Genomic DNA, 17721 nt, shown 5'->3' on the forward strand with positions numbered 1-17721 from the left:
CCTCAATTTAACTCCCAAATGTCAAAAAACTAAAAAACGTTGAAAAACAGAAAAAAATACTCAAATTATGCTTCAAAAACTTTCAATACTGACCTTTCCACCCTTGACTTCAAGAATTCGCATAAACTTCAGTACATTTATAACTTTTTCAATCCCACTAAAGCCATCATATGGACTAATGGAATTATGCACTGGGCGGCTTTGCCTATTTATAAAGTTTTGAAAATGTCAGTCAAAATAAGTTTAAATACATCAAACAAAACAAACTGATCACCAACAAAATCCAAACTCTTTGGATTGTCAAAATGTGATGCCACAAAATTAAAAGGCAGAAAAATTGGCCAAGTTTCTGACATATCAGATATCATAAGGTCATATTGATGTTTTAAGGTAAAATTTTATCAAGTTCATGTCGAAATATTGCCGATGAAATTAGTTCAACCTATGATTCTGATTCCATCCTATGGAAATATATTTGAATCGCACAAGTTTTTCGTGTATCGGCAGCAGGATAGCTTTTTAAGCCTTACTAAACGTAACTAACATATGGAACAGCAGTATGAAGTCTTCTCTCATACGTTTAAACCGTCAAATAGAAACTAAAATTTCAAAAAATAGGACGTTTTTTGCCAACGCGTATCCTCGAGTTCTGTTTTGAACAAAATTATAATATGGCTTACAAAGATAACGTCAACTCAAAATAATACAAGTGAATCAGACATATGTTAGCTAAGCTTATTGAGAGCTCTTACTAAGAGTCTTACAGAAATTTCGGATCTTTTCCGTTTGCGCCCCCCCCCCCCCAGTACGTTATGCCCCCCCCCCCAGTTACAGAGCGCGTGCCATTACATAGTAAATCATTATGTAAAAATATGGCACGTGCGTCTGCGGGCGCAAATAATATGCGTCCACTAAGCTGCAAAATTTCTTCTTCCTAAATCAACAATCGTTTTGAGGTTGCAATAAATGTTTTTGCATGAAGCTCAATAATCGTGAGGATAATACATAGGTTTAAAAAAACAAAAACACATTTTGAATTATTTCAGGAGCCTTAATTTCAAATAGACATGGTGGTTTGGGAAACTGTTTCCCCACACTTTACTTCTTAATATCAATAGAGCTCATTAAGCTAAACGAAGTGAACACTCAACACAAACATTGTCCATATTTTTTTCACATTAGTTGAAAACTGGAACGCATTTGCGGCTTTATATGTACACTTTCATAAACATTATGCCTCTTGTTTGGTGAAATCATGTTCCGGGTGACAGAATTAGGATAATTGTTATTTCTTACAAAACTTTTTGCTAAATTTCTGTTACTGTTTTATACTGACATCGAGCAGCTACTAAATCCGCATTTTTCCAAGTTTTGATTCCATATCATTTTGAAGTTCATATTCTTATTGCATGAACGGTTTTTAACGAACAAGAGTTAGTTTGCAAAATGCGAATAAATAAAAAAAAACAAAAAGTCCAGGCCTTGTTTTTATGTAAAGAAAATAAAACAAAGTATCTTCAAACATCGATTCGTCTTTCCAATGCTAATTCAAAGGTACTGTTTTTGTATCTCTCCGCAAATCATATTGATTGACAAAAATTCACGTAATAAAAAAAATAAAAATTCACTTAACCACAATATATATTTAGAGCAGTAACAACTTTTGTTGCTGTATCACGTATTGGGTACCCTGAATTGATTACATGCATAACTTCGGATAATAGTTTGCAGAACTAGGAAATATGAATCTTCTAACTTTTGAGTCTGGTGCTGATTTCACTCTCTGCTCTGCCCCGGCTGAGAGACCTGAATCTCTTTGAACTCCTGCTGGCGAGAGAACTGCCTCTGCTGTGACTCCTCCCCCTTAGCCCACTCTCTTCCTGCTTCACTCGCATCTCTGCCGCTCTGTTAACAAAAAATTAATACTGATGTTTTTTGCGCAATACACAATAAAATCACTCCTTCCCCACTCCCAGGAAAAAAAAACAATTTTATACAATTACATCGGCAATATTTTTCTTCAGAATCATTCAGTCTATAATGAGAAAGAACCTGTATACACACCTTTTGGTTCCTTTCATTATATTCTCTCCCTCCTCCTCCGCACGAAATTATAGCCACCCATTGATTTACGGTAATAATTTATGGGGACGCTTTATGCCTAGTACTGAACTGCGGGTTAAAATGGGTTAAAGTTTGTCTTTTACCTGTACTGTATTTTCTTGGATATTTTAGATTTTTCATTCTTTAACAGATGTAAGTAACAGGTTTGGTTGTCGTTATACTTTAATTCGCCCGGAAGGGGAAGGAAGAAAAGGACGTGATTCCTTAATTCTTATCTCTATATACCTGGCATGATTTGGAATGAGTCCAGCCTCCATATCCTTCCTGGCATCATTGACCCTACTGGCCAGGTAGCAGCCCTCCCTGTCTTTCCCACCAGGAAGAGTGTCAGTCACGTGCAGAATGTCTCCCATGTTGAATGTGAGAGCACCCTCTTTGTTCGCGTTGTATTGTAAGTGTGCCCTGACGTAGAATGAGTCACCAGAGGTGTTGCGAGAGTTAAATTGACGGAAACCTACAAATTGGGAATTGATTAATCTCAGTGAAATGTCATCGATGACAAGCTCAATGTCACCTATCTTTTCCGCCTCTCTTTGATTGCTATATGGTGCTATATGGAGAATGGTGGAATAAGATTGCTGACTGGTATAAGTTGTGCAATTATTGTGATCGCAAGGAGGGTTAATTAAAAACATTATCACACGGTTATCGCCATCTCAAAGATATTCAACAACTCATCTTTGCCTCTGAGCTTGGTAACTTCTCGGTGCCCTAGTCGAGGCCAAAAGTAAATCTTGTAAAATCTTACAAGATTCTTGCAAAAAAAGTTTATCTTACAAAATCTTGCAAGAAAAAGTTTATCTCTCCCATTGGAGCTATTATATTCACAAATCAACTCTCGTTGCGAATACCGCAGTTGCATTTTTATGTCCTTGTTATTACAATATGCCTATTCTTTTATTGCCACTGTTTAAAAATCAAGAATGGAACCAATATGCGCGGCAATTATCTTACCACGAAACACTGGTTCACCACTGTTGTATGTTTTAGTGGTATTTATCAGGCGTTAACAATTTATAACATCGATAAGTTAAGCAACTGTTGTTATCGAAACGTAAATCGCTTCTTGGAAGTTGATTCAATGAAATGGTGATGTGATATACAGACCTTCCTGGTTGCGTCTGATGAGAATGTCGAAGTGTGTCTTGGATGCCTGGAGGGCCTTCAGCACCTGTTCTCTCGTCATCCCACTCGTCTTCTCCTCCCCCACCTATACAATATTAAAAACTATGATAACACTATTAACCATGAATAGTTGCGACCGTGGCATGTCGAGTCATAAATTTGCTACCACTCATTTCGAACCATTTGGTCCGTTTCTCATCTTCATTTTCACAAAACGTATCTTAAAGCATGTAAAAAGGGTCGTACACTATAGAATATGAAGACAAAGGAACGATTTAGTTCTTTTGTCACCCGATTCAAAATGTTAAATTATGCCGCTGTGGAATTGGCCGACAAGTTGTCTCTTAGATTCGTAATCCCCTCTACTGGCTTAAATACCGGAAATTATTAAACAATTTTTCAAACTTTTAGCAAACTTTTCAATGAAAGCTGCCAAGAATTATAGAGTAACTGAAAAAAATGCTTTTAGAATATAATTGAACATATTAACAGCAAGCGAGTTTGTAAATATACAGAAAGTTCTTCCAATCCATAAACTTCAGTTTTAATTCAGTAAAAAATTTTACCCCGAACATAAACCACTCCAATTTTTTTTAGGCGCTTCATTTCATGTTTAAAAATTACTCCAATAAAATTGATTTAAGAAGGTACGCGTCTCCAATACTCTTCTTAGAGTATTAAAAAAACAGAGTCCAATACGATCGAATTTGTTGGAATTGTGATAAAAAATATTGAAAACGGAATGTTTATAATGGCATCGTATATACTGATTTATATAAAAACGCTTAGACTAAGCTAAAAACCCGGACCTTTGAAATAAATTAACTCCAGTAGCATTTCCCACAAAATAACAATAAAATAGCCCACAGGAAAATTAGAAAAAAAAAACGTGCCGAAATTATTGATATCAAGCACAAAGACTTCAACGGAAAGGTTGTGCTCTCATTTGAAAATTTAGTAAAAATAATTATGGTAATCAATTTCGATGATTGTTTTGAAAGAACCTCCATTTATTGCAATTCAGAAATAAATTTCTCGAAAACTATCGCATTCTAAAATTTTTCTGTAGTGCAGGCTTTACCTGCGATGATGAATGATTTTACAATAAAATCAATTGAAATCAAAGTATCAATAAACAATAATCAAAGGGTTCTTTTCTCTCTCATCTTACATCTGAAGGTGAAGTTTTTTTAAGAAATGAAAACAAAAATAAACCACTGACACTTTGCCAACACCAAAAAAATAGTTAAAAAAGATGCATTCCGAAAAATTGGTTTTCTTTTCTGTAGTATTGATTAATAGATATCCTTGTAAAATAAATGTTCTTGTTCAATAATACATGTTCTTCAACCTTTTGTCTAGCTTGATGATGTTTGCCAAGTAGCCAAATAGCCAGTTATGAAAAATTGCAAACAAATAGCATAAACGATATTAAACTGTTCTATCATTTGAAAAAGCATATTTACCAGAAATTTCTTCAAAATAAAATTTTGAATCACTCTCCAGGATCTTAATGAAAAAACAGTTTCAGCATCATTAGGTAAAAAGCTTTTTTAGTCTGTAAACAACTATTCAGATAATTTAAATGTTGTGATTATCTTGTGGAAGCCGTAGATTGCTTTTCTCAAAATGCGTTCAATAAAGGCTCCTGACTCTAAGATTGTACATACCACTTTTAATGCTGAGTTTCATAACAACTTCATTTGAATCATGCTAATAATTGATTTTCATCAATATTTTTTTAAAGAATCCTAAAAAAGCTTAAATCATAAAACGTTTCAGGAAAAATAAACGCTCTAATAAAATTTGATCGAAGAAAATTGCGCTTATGAAAGTGGGCAAAATTTCACAAAAATAAAACTTTGACATCTCTTGCAGAAATCATTAGGTAAGATTTTTTTTTACCTTTCACGGGTTTCTCAACGACACCACTCATAACTATCAAGGCCCAGTATATCGACTGGACAAATTTGACTAGCATAATTTCCCGCCCCATTAATGTGGATTGGAAAACGTAAAAATATAAGGAATAAAAACAATATATTTTAGGAAAGAGGTTATCAATTGAACTTTCTTTGGGTACCTCTGCAAAGTACAATTAGAGTGACAGCCAATTTAAGATCTTGCAATTATTTTTGTGGATTATACGAAAAACATGAGGTAAAAATTTAAAGTAAACGCAAAATAATGTTGAGTATTACAAAGGTAAGCTTAAATAATTCCCTATGTTTTTTATTGGAAAAAAAATCCAGTTGGATGGAATCGAGATATCAAGATCTTGTCAGTAGATAGATAGTATTTAATTATAGGGTATTATATTAAGGTATTTAATTTTAAGAAATTAAACCTGCTTAAAACCTGAATTAATTCTAACTGTTTTGACTAATAAAATCTTAACTTTTTATAAATTTTGGATGAGACTTAGTTGCAAATCCTGTTTCAATTGTATAGGTTTCAATTCTTTTTATACTGATAGCAGTTCGGTAGTACTTCAGTCAGTAAATTTCCATAAAAACAAACTTAAGACAACGAACAAATTGACGACTCATTTAAAAGAAATAGATCTAGTTCTGAGATTAACCTATCTAAAATTTAAAATTATACCAAATTTTTAGAGCACAAAAAAGAAATGGAGGAATGACTCAATTTCGATTGAGTAAATTGAACTTTAAATACTTAATAGAGGAAAAGTTATGCAAGTCTCAAAATTCCAATTAACTTAGGAACAATTTTTATTATATCCTACCCTCAAGGAAAAGTTTGGATAATAGTTGAAAATATTTGAATCGTGGAAAACAAGTATTTGAAAAAGCTATAATCTTGATAAAGTCACGCTCAATATTGTCATATTTCTGAAAAATAAATTTCTTTATTAATTTCTTTCGGCAATAATAGTTTTGAGAAAATGCAAAATTTGATATGAATGCCCAAGACATTTGAGAATTTTTATCGTGTAAGATCTTACAAAACTCTTACAAAATTGACTTATAAGTACTTATAAGATTATGCGTCGCCTGACTAAGACTTTGTAAGACTATTTATCAGGTCTTACACGATTAAAAAATTTTATCAGGTCTGATAAGATCTTAGACAATAAACGTTCACTTTCGTCAGATCTTACACGATAAAAATTCTGCCTGAAACAAAATGTTTATCGTGTAAGATCTTATAAGAATCTTATAAGATCTTGAAACATAAACATTCGGAAGGCTATGACTCATCTTTTTGATAAGATTTTTTATCAGATCTTATACGACAAAAAATTTTCAAGTATGACATTTTCTTCATATTGACGACAATTCAGGGTTCCCTTCAAGCAGTAGCCAAAAAGCTACAACTTGCAACACTTAAATGTCAGAGCAACAAAATGAAAATTGTCTGATAATGTCTTTTGAGACTTATTGGATATTGTGAAAAAAACTATTCGAGTGTTAGGGGCTTTTTCTGAGGCAGTATTTTCATCAAAGACCAAAATTATCTTGGACTAATAAGTTTAATCATAGTACCTAGTTAATATTCAGAATTATACTTTCGTCAAAATAGAATTAACAAACATTTTTTGTTTCGAAATTGGTTAGTTGACCGATTATTTTTTACTTTCATAAGAATTTGACTACGTTATACGGTTATATTGAAATCATTAAAACGTGTCTTATCAGATCATACACGATAAAAAATTCAGCCCTACGTGATCATTTATTGTGTAAGATCTGATGATATACTTATCAGATCTTATAAGATAATAATTCAGCAAATTGAATTATTATCGTATAAAATCTGATAAGATACTTATCAGATCTTATATGATAATAATTCAGCAAATTGAATTATTATCTTATAAGATCTGATAAGTATGTTATCAGTTCTTACACGATTAAACTCCACGTAGGGCAGAATTTTTATCGTGTAAGACCAGATAAGATATTACACGATAAAGATTTTTGATCCGCATCTTATCAGATCTTACAGGATAAAAATTCCAGAATCATTGGGGTGTCATCAACTAAGAAACAGCTAAATTGTTGCGGTTTAATTTTTTGTCCAGAGCAACTTCTAGCTGGCCTTGTTGATTCAATGTTAGCATCAGTATGTAGCCACTAACAATTGGGATCTTTTGATATTTTTAGACTCTGACCCCACAATCTTCTAACTGATAGCAATCTGGTGTTTTCTATTGAGCCAATATCCTCAGCTCTCGTAAACTGAGCTATCATTTTAAGTTCTAGTTTTTGGCCACAATTTGAGAGTAAGAACTGATAACATACTTATCAGATCTTATAAGATAATAATTCAATTTGCTGAATTATTATCATATAAGATCTTTAACATTTTCTGAAATTCGTCTATAAAAATTGTCGTCTGGTTGAATTGTGTCAATTATTCTGCCTTGCTGAAGGGAAATGAAATGCTCTTTTTTCAAGAAGACTCAAGAACTGCCAATGCTCTTTTTTCATAGGACGCAGAGGCAGTTCCTGAAATACTTTCATTTCGTGTACTTGAATGTAATCAACTTTTTTGTACTTGAATGTAATCAATCAGAGACCGGGAAAACATGATCAGCATAAGTTGATCAACATAAAATGGGATGGAGAACTTAAATGAAGACTCATTGTAAACAAAAACTTGTGGCGATTGAGCAGACAGCGTTTGTCAGAAACGACGACCCAGCGATTCACGTTTCTTCACTAAATAGCAGTAATCTTATTTTAATTTTCTTCAATTTCCCCTTGAACTAAATTTTCCATTTTTTTGTAACCATGAGTGATACAGTTTATTGTCATTTGCAGTGATAAATGATTGTATAGCCCAATGAGATGTGGGACTATATATATATATATATATATATATATATATATATATATATATATATATATATATATATATATATATATATATATATATATATATATATATAAAGTCATGTTCTAATTTGTGTCTATAGGTGTGTCTATATTGTGTGTCTATATTGTGTGTCTATATTGTGGCTAATAGGGTTACATAACAATTTCCCAATGCCATTATACCCACTGCCAAAATACCCAATGCCATTATACCCACTCATTACGATGCAGAGGTATACCCCAATATTTCCGCCTTAGTAAAATTGGCTCGAACATTAGATACATACAATGAACGAAATTAGGAGACATCCTTTGCATCTTAGATTTCGCAAAACAGTTCCACCAATTTTGCGAAATAAAAGAACATTCGGTGCGAAAAGTAGGTAACAAATCTTGTAGCACGTTTCCGCTCAATTTAGGTATCTATTATTCGCGCGCATTTTGAGCATGCAATAAGCACTTTAATAAAGATTTAATTAAGGCTTTCAAAGCTTTAAAGTGCTTTAAATACAAGCAACCACAAAAACTGATTTTTTTCCAAAAAATCCTCCGCAAATCAAAGGCTTTGTATATCAAGGTGGGACTGGCCGATTTTAATAAGTAGTAATAAATAGTACTAATAATTAGTAATAAGTAGTAATAAAGTACTATAAGTAGTAATAAAGTAGTAATAAAGTACTACTAATATTAAAAAGTTAGGCTTCATTAAATAAGTAGTAATTAAGTTAGGCTTAATTGCGGATTATATGCGAAATCGAAATACAATGCGTGCGAAAAATCGATACACAAATGGAGCGGATGCGTGATACAACTCGCGCGAAAAATAGGTTATTAAGTTTGTACTTGTATTTCGCGTTTAAAATTAGGACACTTTTGCGAACACGGGAGACGATATTCCCTTCCATTTTGCCAGTTTCTACTAAAGTAGCTATTTTCCGCAATATTGTTCCACTTTCAATGTATTAACATAGTAAAAACGAACACGAGATACACGCATCGGACATATCTGCCCGTGACTATTTGGGTATACCTCTGCATCGTAATGCTGCCAAAATACCCAATGCCATTATACCCAATGCCAAAACACCCAATGCCATTATACCCAATTCTTATTGATATTTTCGTTCCATAATCCGAGCACTAATTAGCAGAAAATAGCTTTTACTCTTATGATTTAACAAGCGCATAATTTAATCACATGTTCGGTTGTGATAGTTTCATACCAAGTCCCACGGGCCACTGAGGCATGGCCATGGCCATTAAGTATGTTAAAACATACGGGTAATAGCAACTGCTAGTTTGCTGTCGGATTATTGAACGAAAATATCAAAGTGCTTTGGGTATAATGGCATTGGGTAAATTGTCCTGACACCGTCTAATAGGTGTATGCGTGTATGCGTGTGTGTGTGTTTGTGTGTGTGTGTGTGTGTGTGTGTGTGTGTGTGTGTCTGTGAGTGTGTGTTTGTGTTCGTGTGTGTGTGCGTGTTTGTGTGTGTGTGTGTGTATATATATATATATATATATATATATATATATATATATATATGTGTGTGTAAGTGTATGTGTGTGTGCGTGTTTGTGTGGGTGTGTGCGTGTTTGTGTGTGTATATATGTGTGTGTGTTTGTTTGCGTGCGTGCGTACGCGTGTGCGTGCGTGCGTGTGTGTGTGTGTGTGGGGGGGGGGGTAGTTTAGGGTTGACAAATGTGAAAATAGTACCTCAACAATCTCGTCTCCCCCACTCAGACCCTGTCTCTTGCTCTGACTGCCATCTTGCACTGCCATCACAAACACACCTGTCGCATTACCCCCTGCCAGTTTCAGTCCCAACGGTCTAGCACCGTCAAACTGCACCACCCTCGTCTCACCACTGAACACCACAGAGAACAAAAATATTTGACTGCCTCATTGGGAGTTGTGATCATTCCTACAACCCCGGAATTTCGGGAGAGATCATTCAAGTTATTGGCCAATTGGACGCAATTTTGAACGCACGAAAGTCTGGACATGGGGATTTTTGAACGCACGTTGAACGCGCGAAAAATTTTGAGCATGCGAAAGTCTGGACATAGACACTTTCCGTCTGGGACGGTCTGGACATACCGACTTTCCGTCTGGGACCTCAACCTGGGAATGTTTGAAGTCCGCATTGGTTTTAGTAGAAGTTTTAAGTAGAAAAAGTTTTGAAATAAAACAGCGACCCAGTTTATACCGTATGATATCAAAAGAACCATTGGAATGGAAACAATTTCCCATTGCAGCTCTTTCCATTTATGAGGATTCTTTTTATGTCGTCTTCATTTAGACAAAACAAATGGGTTTCTTCAGTTTTTCGGTTAATATTTCAATATTTCAGTTCAAACTTGAAGACGGCAAAACGAATACTTGACAAAACAATTGGTGACAAGTAAATATTGTACGATTCAAAATGTTTCATATCGTTTCTTCTCAAAAAGTGAAATTCAGCATTCATTCAGAAAGCTCGAAGGTCATTTAATTAACAGTTAAATTGCACTCTAATAGTTTGATCATGAAATCTCTTCAAATACTTAACAGAGTTTACAGATTTTATTTATTAATATATATATATATATATATATATATATATATATATATATAAATTGCTGTGGTTAAAAAAATATCCCCTCTTGTATTTTGTGGCCGTGTGTTTGTGTTTATTTTAACCTTGATATTTTGGATCCTGATACAAAAATTGGAAAATGAATCAGATTGCACAGTTGCAGCCCCAAACTGAATGCGATTGTATAATTGCGCTTATGTAAAATATTACTAATACTACCTCTATACTCATTAAAATCATTTTAGTGCCCATCGATGTCGATGTAACTTGAGAAGGTTGAATATCAGGAAAAAACTCATTAAGAAGGAACAACTAATTACCACTGTTTATCTCCGGTGTTAAATGTACCAGTTTGTACCCCAAGACAAAGCCTCTGAATTTTAACCCCACTATCATTTTTCCCCAATTTCATTTCTTTGTATATTGGTGCAATTAACATTCAAAACAAGGGATACGTACTGTTTGGGTAAAATAGTTCACGGATAATCAGGTCAAAATTATTGCTTCCTCGGATTTTGGGAAATGGTTTTGGGGTCAAAAATTTGCGGAGTGAAATGATGTAGGGGTAAAACTATATGATCTTAAAAAACGGGAGTTAACTTAAATTGTTGTGAATAACGTAGCACTTTCTTTTAAATTTAAAGCTATTGCAGAAAGATGAAAAGAACTCGGCTTCAACCTAATTTAGTGAAATTTATCATTATTTCACTAATAATAGTTATATAAATTATATAAGCAATACCTTTGAGCCGCGAAATGGGGTCTAGAAAATAAACCTCTCACACGTCCCTCCCATGAAAAAAAAAACACTTAACTTTAGAATGGAAATAAACCCCCAAGAATAATAAAACCACACGGAAATAAACTCCCACGGAAGGAAACCCTCATTTTAAAATTAAATTTCGGTCGTGATAATTTGTTTGGTTGTGATAGTTTCATATCAATTCCCATGGACCGCTAAGACATGCTCATTGCCGGCGAGGCATGACCAAATGTGCTAAATGCGCTATTAGAGCAACTCTTTGCTCTTTTTGTTGATTCTATGTCAACACCATTATAGTGAGAGTAAAATTTGGGACCTTTGTGGGTTGCGACCCCACAACTTCTCAATTGATTGCATTCCTGTGCTCTCCACTGAGCCAACTGGTTTACATTGCTAGAGTCTTACTATGCTCTTATATTGAGCTATCATTTCAAGCTCCATGTTATGATCACAACTTATTTACTAGAGTGTATACTCTAACTCGCGCATTTCTTAAACATTCAATAAAGGGTTTCTTTCCGTGTGGTATTTTTCAATTGGGTTTATTTCCCATCTAAAGTGAAGTTTATTTTTTCCGTTGGTTTTTTACGAACCCAACAAAAATTTGTAGACGTGTCACCCGAATCATTTTAACATCTCATTGATTAAAACGGGATGAGTAACTAACCCCTGAAACCGGGTCGAGATGGCAGTGCCGCTTCAGTGCATTATTTTGGTAGAATTTTGCTAAATTTTTTCGAAAACATAGTTTCAAATCCTTACGTAAGGAAACACTAATATCCGCTGATCCTTTGCAAGAAAATCTGTTAAACTCGCATTTTTAAAATAATTTCACTGCAATTCGGCACTCTTTGGCTCTTATTCCTGATCACTGACCATTTAATTTGATCGTACATTGAAAACTAACGTTTTGTAAGAAGTGCGCTAATCTAATGCAATAAATGAACGGAAATTTTTAATGCCTTTCGTACATGATTTAGGGCATTTCCCACATAACTTTCATTTTTTATTAAAACCAAATTAAATGGACACTTTGAACGAATCAACGGAGCAGCGTATTACTTGAACGCAGCGACACCACAGAACGAGGTTTGAGGCTTAGTCAACGCGAATTTTTCAAAATTCAGAAGATTTCAGTGAACTTCTTTCAAAGTTATAGCAAATTTTCGCGCATTATTGTATTAAGTTTACGCGCTACTTTATTTTAATAACAGTGCATTTTGTGCGTTTTCGTTGTATAAATTTGTTTGAAAATGTCGGCTCGATTGGTATCAGTGATGAACTGAAATTTTCAACCCTCAAAAAGATTGAATTATTTTTATAATCTCCTTGTGGATATTTACGTCTTTATGGAAAATTTTACGATAATGAACCATTCGTTAGCGTTCGTTAAATTTTTTTCTGCCGAACAGCATTTTTACAGCATAAATCCAAGCAAATTATTTGATTTATTGCTAAATGCAGCGGCCGTGTTTCGCCTGCTTTGTGCAAAAGAGCATTCAAACATATATCAGACAAACAAATTCAATCATTCCGCGAAATTTAATCCGTTATCTGCAACAAAACAGCGAATCGCTTCTGAAATAAACTACTTGTTAAACCACTCATGACTTACAAGACAAATGTTTATGCAACTTAACGTCAAACATCGGGGGTCTGTAGCATTTTCCATACCCCTATCACAAATTGAACATTTTCAGGTGAGCATTTTTTGAACATTTTCACAAATTGAACATGGTGATCATTTTCAGTTACTTATTAATGTATAAAAACAAACTTCTAAATACTTTAATTCGAAATCAGGGTTATCAAAACAATCTACAACGAAAATACAATTAATAACAAAAATACGATTCTAAATGAACATAATCTAAAACGAAGCAAGAGTAATATCTAATCGAAACTAGACAACAAATTTGTTATTAAATAAAAATTTGACTCAGTTTTGCACGAATTCTACTTGACAAGAATTCTAGACTGAATTCTGAAACCGTCTGAACGAATCGTTGTTCATTAAGTTGAATATTGATTCTTCGGCTTGGGCAAAGCAGTCCTTATCGGCCGGGTTTTTGATCACGTTGGAGGCAACCGTCAGTCTAACAGGCATCGTCAAGTTGAGCATCTTAGGTGCTTCTTCAATGATATAAGTCAAATAAATATCCTTGACCTTTTGCTTGACCTTTGACCTCCCGTTGACCTGTTTCAAATCCTGGACGTCGGACCAAAATTCAAGATTCTCTTCTGAAAATTCTTTCTTGAGGAACTGTAAAAAGCTGTTTTTACGTTCGGGATCTGAGAGAACTGATTCTAAAGATTTGCACCAATCAGATTGCGATACGTTGATAGATGAAGCTGAACTATCTGTGGGGGCGGCGGATTGTCTTCGAGATTTCTTCTGCTGAAGAGACGGCCTTTTGGGTGTCAAGTGGGCCTTGATACTGTTTAAAGTTAAAGCGGGTCTCGATTTGCTAATATGCGATCCGAGGTTTAGTTTCCGACTGACTGACGACCTTGAGCTGTTTTGTTCCTCCCGAGTTGAAGACGAATTGGATCGTTGCGTTTCGTTTGCTGGTGTGTAACAGAATGTAGTATTGAACGGGTCGTCTTCAATATTGTGTTCATCAACAGACAAAGAACTGCCTTGAGCATTTCGATTGGATTCAATTTGACTGGTGCATGTTGAATGTCGCCCTCTTCGGTGTGTTTTCCCACTCAATGGTGTTCGCAGGAATCGTGAAAAGCTATCTGCACATGATGACACGGATGATGACGTATTACTTGATGACGTAACATTCAGTGATGTATTAGCTGATGACGAGAGATTGGACGAGCTGTTTGATTCGTAGGATTTAGTGACGACGAAAGCCGGTCGCTTAAATTTCTCGTCGTCTGATTTTTCCCGCTTATGTTGGGTTGAGTTCGTTTTCAGAGGCAATCTTAGGTCCTCTTCGCTTGATGATGATGTGTATAGAAAAGATGTCTCAAGAACTGAGAGCGAGCTTCGGCCTGAATTTGTAGACATTTGCTTCTATTTTGGACAACTTTGCAGACAGAAATATTCTATAAATGGAACGTAAAAATTGTCAAAGTAAGTTTCCAATGACTATAACTGCAGACAGCTTTTGCAGTGCAGATATAAGTTGAAAAGTAATAATTGGGGCTCTTTTTTCACTGCAGAACGGAAAATTTTCAATAATTGAAAAATAATTCCTTTGAAATTTGTTCGTCTGATGAGAGGCTGAGGAACTAAGCAATTAAATTGAATTCAATTTGGAGCCGATAAATCATTGAATCTGTTGAATTTGCCTGCAAAAATTGCGTTGCTAATCAATTTGGTTAGAATAACTACCAGTTAGAAGAGTGAAAATTATAAGCTGGTAATTAGGCCTCAAAAAGAAATACGACGCCTGGTGGAATAATAAATTTGATACAAATTCAGCGTTATAACTAGACTGGTTAATACAAGTTTGTTCTAGTTATGAGTTGTAACTAACGTGTTTGAGGACTTTGAATTTTCTGATTAGAGATGAAATTTTGATTGCGTCAACTAAGTTTGAAGTTTAGAAGTTAAATATGACGTTCAATTTTTGAAAGTACAGCCTACAGAAATCCTTAATTGGCATTTAGAAAACTATTATCGACTTAGCGCTATCAACGAAAGTTAAAAATTAGCAAAACAATAACAATTTACGTTTGTTATTATCACTATCTAATTGTAAATACACAGTAGGGTTTAGAAATATATTGCAAACATCGATATTTCCTTTACTGGCAATAATAATTAAAACAAATTTTGGCAAAATAATTTTACCAAAATTTAATGCTGAAAATTGAAGTGTGTAAAATTAACGAATTAACTCTTAGAGATCGTTCACATTAACTGGAGAAAGTTAAAAATAGTAACCTGTGGCCAATTTCCCGTGAACAAATAACTGAAAACAAAGACAACCTGACAAGATTCAGCAGGAAAACTTAAAATAACCTTTTATTGCTTTTCCGAGACTATAAAGCTATCATGAGACAGGATTTGATTTACAAGCAACAAACCGCAAAACTAGATTGAGAGTGAAGCAAATTTTGGGAATATTTTATACCTTTACAAATCCGGTTTTAGGTTATTGCCATAAAATTGAAACCAAACGAACTTTTCCCAAACTGCAAATCTGGGAAATTTGTGGATAATTGCAATAAACCAAATTAGTCTAGCAATATATTTTAATACTTTTAATATTGGACCAGTATTTTAGGGATAAAATTTAACGGACACTTTTCAGCTATGCTCAAATCAGTGGCATTACTAAAGGTATTATAATAACACAGGGGATTAATCAATTTATTGGGACGCGGAATAAACCCACGAGAACTATCGGGAGAAATATTAAAACGAATATTACAGCAAACCTAGATTAAAAACGTTTACATTCAATGCAAAAGCAAGATAAAATACCAATCAAAATAACCTGAACCACGTTATTGCATAGTTCTAAGAAACATACTATTTTCAAATATTAAACAGAAAAGGGCAAATTTCGAACGCTAACTTGGGAAAACCAGGAACTAGGAAAGCAATATAAATTAGACAGATTAAAGTTCAACTTTCAAGATTAAATTTTCAAGTTCTCGTCAAAAGATTTAGTTTGGATTAGCTGGGAATATAAAAGTAGCTTTCAAATTTGAAACAGCTTGTAAAATTTACGTTCAACCAAAATGAATTCAAAATATCATCGAATTCGCAAATTTCACTATACGTATAGAATATTTCAAGCCGGCTGAATTGGAGTTCGCTTAAATGGAAACTGTCATTCAACTGCCAAGAAATTATATCTGATTAAAATATCGAATTCTTCAAATTTTGCAGTTCTCGCTTCGTTTTATTTAGTTTAAACCCCTAACACAGACGGTAAGTTTTAGCCCACGGGTTAAAACGAAAGATATCTTGGATTGTTAGGTCTTTTTGGCACAATTGTCACGAATTGAGGGTGAAAGAAAGAACGCGGATTAACTTCGAATACGCTAAAATAGCACTGAAATAGCCGAAGAATTGAACAATTTCCCCTTGGGGCTAGGAGCTGAACGAAGGCGGGTATACATTTGAATAAAAAGAAATCGCAATTTGAGGAATTAGGGTAAAAATAGTTCAAATTTATGTGGCCAGTCTTACACAAGATGTGATTAGATTAGATTGAGATGGAAATAAAAAGGCGAAATTGTCAGGACTGTATTTATGTGTTTCCTCTAAACAATAAATTTGTTCAGGTGTGCTAAGAGCTTGTTTAAATTTGACCAACTTTAACCTTCAAATTTTAACCTTCCTTTTTTTAACCTTCAATTTTTAACCTTCAATTTGAGTTGAAAAATTTTTATTTTGCCGAATAATAAAAATTCAATAGACAAAATGGCAAAAATTGCAAATATACGGAAAATAAATAAATGCCAATTTGTCGAATTAGCAAAAGGTAAACAAAATAATGGCCTCTTTTAGTTACAAAGGGGCACTTTTGCATTGATGACGCGCTAAGAAGTGGAGTCGGTTCATAATTAATGAAAATCTAACCGTTTTTCAATGACGCGATGACCTCGTTTAAACTTTAGTAAGATGGAAGAATTTTAAAAGATGACAACTTAAACTAACTGCCCGACTATTGTAGCATATTCTACCAGTCGAAAATGTCATCAATATCGGCCAATTTGTTGATTTCTGAACCAAAAGACTTTAGCTTACTACGAGCAGTGATGCATTGAGACGCGTTAAAAATTAATCTTTTTACGAATACAAAAATAATCAGATTGAATACTCAATTTTTTCCTTTTTTTTAATATTTACGTCTTAATTGGAAAGTTCGCGATGGTGAACTATTCGTAGGCATAAATTAAAGTATTTCTGCCAAAAGTTGCAAATATTTTCACAGTTAAAATCAAAGCAGACTATTAGATGATCTTTTGCAAAATGCTGCTGCCGTGTTTTGTCGGCTTTGTGAAATTAAATCTTTCGAAATAAAACAAACAATTAGCACCAACGATACAACATAAGCAATCTTGCAACATAAGCTATCAACGTTTTTTCCATTTCACAATTTTATTTTCACCTAAATTTTAATTCGGTTGATGTTACTGAGTAAAACGAGTAATATACCAAAATGCGTCATTTTTCTTGGCCAATCAGAATCGAGTATTTAAATACGCATAGAAATCGTTCCAATTTACCTACAAAGCTCGGAAAAAGTGCAATTAACATAATTTCAAGTAAATCTAATCATAAGACCTATCAAATAAGACATGATTCGGCTCA

General features: G+C 34.0%; 2 protein-coding genes across 10 annotated transcripts in view; both read right to left on the bottom strand.

Annotated features, from left to right (window-relative positions):
* Positions 1–17721, bottom strand: part of LOC142349449 (tight junction protein 1-like) — a 158630-nt gene that overhangs the window by 75802 nt on the left and 65107 nt on the right. For all 9 annotated transcript variants that reach the window (XM_075401022.1, XM_075401019.1, XM_075401017.1 and 6 more), the window contains 4 exons: positions 9808–9958; positions 3232–3334; positions 2350–2578; positions 1757–1905 (listed from right to left, as the gene is read on the bottom strand). In XM_075401022.1, coding sequence (XP_075257137.1) covers positions 1757–1905; positions 2350–2578; positions 3232–3334; positions 9808–9958 — 632 coding nt within the window. The remainder of the gene's footprint in view (positions 1–1756; positions 1906–2349; positions 2579–3231; positions 3335–9807; positions 9959–17721) is intronic.
* LOC142349451 (uncharacterized) lies at positions 13207–16226 on the bottom strand. The gene has a single exon (XM_075401023.1). The coding sequence runs from the start codon at positions 14452–14454 to the stop codon at positions 13405–13407; it is 1050 nt and encodes a 349-aa protein (XP_075257138.1). The 5' UTR covers positions 14455–16226; the 3' UTR covers positions 13207–13404.

The sequence above is a fragment of the Convolutriloba macropyga genome, chromosome 11 (assembly GCF_964194025.1).
Source record: "Convolutriloba macropyga chromosome 11, txConMacr16.3, whole genome shotgun sequence".
Taxonomy (NCBI): domain Eukaryota; kingdom Metazoa; phylum Xenacoelomorpha; order Acoela; family Convolutidae; genus Convolutriloba; species Convolutriloba macropyga.

Coding starts and splice junctions, on each gene's coding strand:
- LOC142349451 (XM_075401023.1), bottom strand. CDS start 14,454: ATGTCTACAAATTCAGGCCGAAGCTCGCTCTCAGTTCTTGAGACATCT.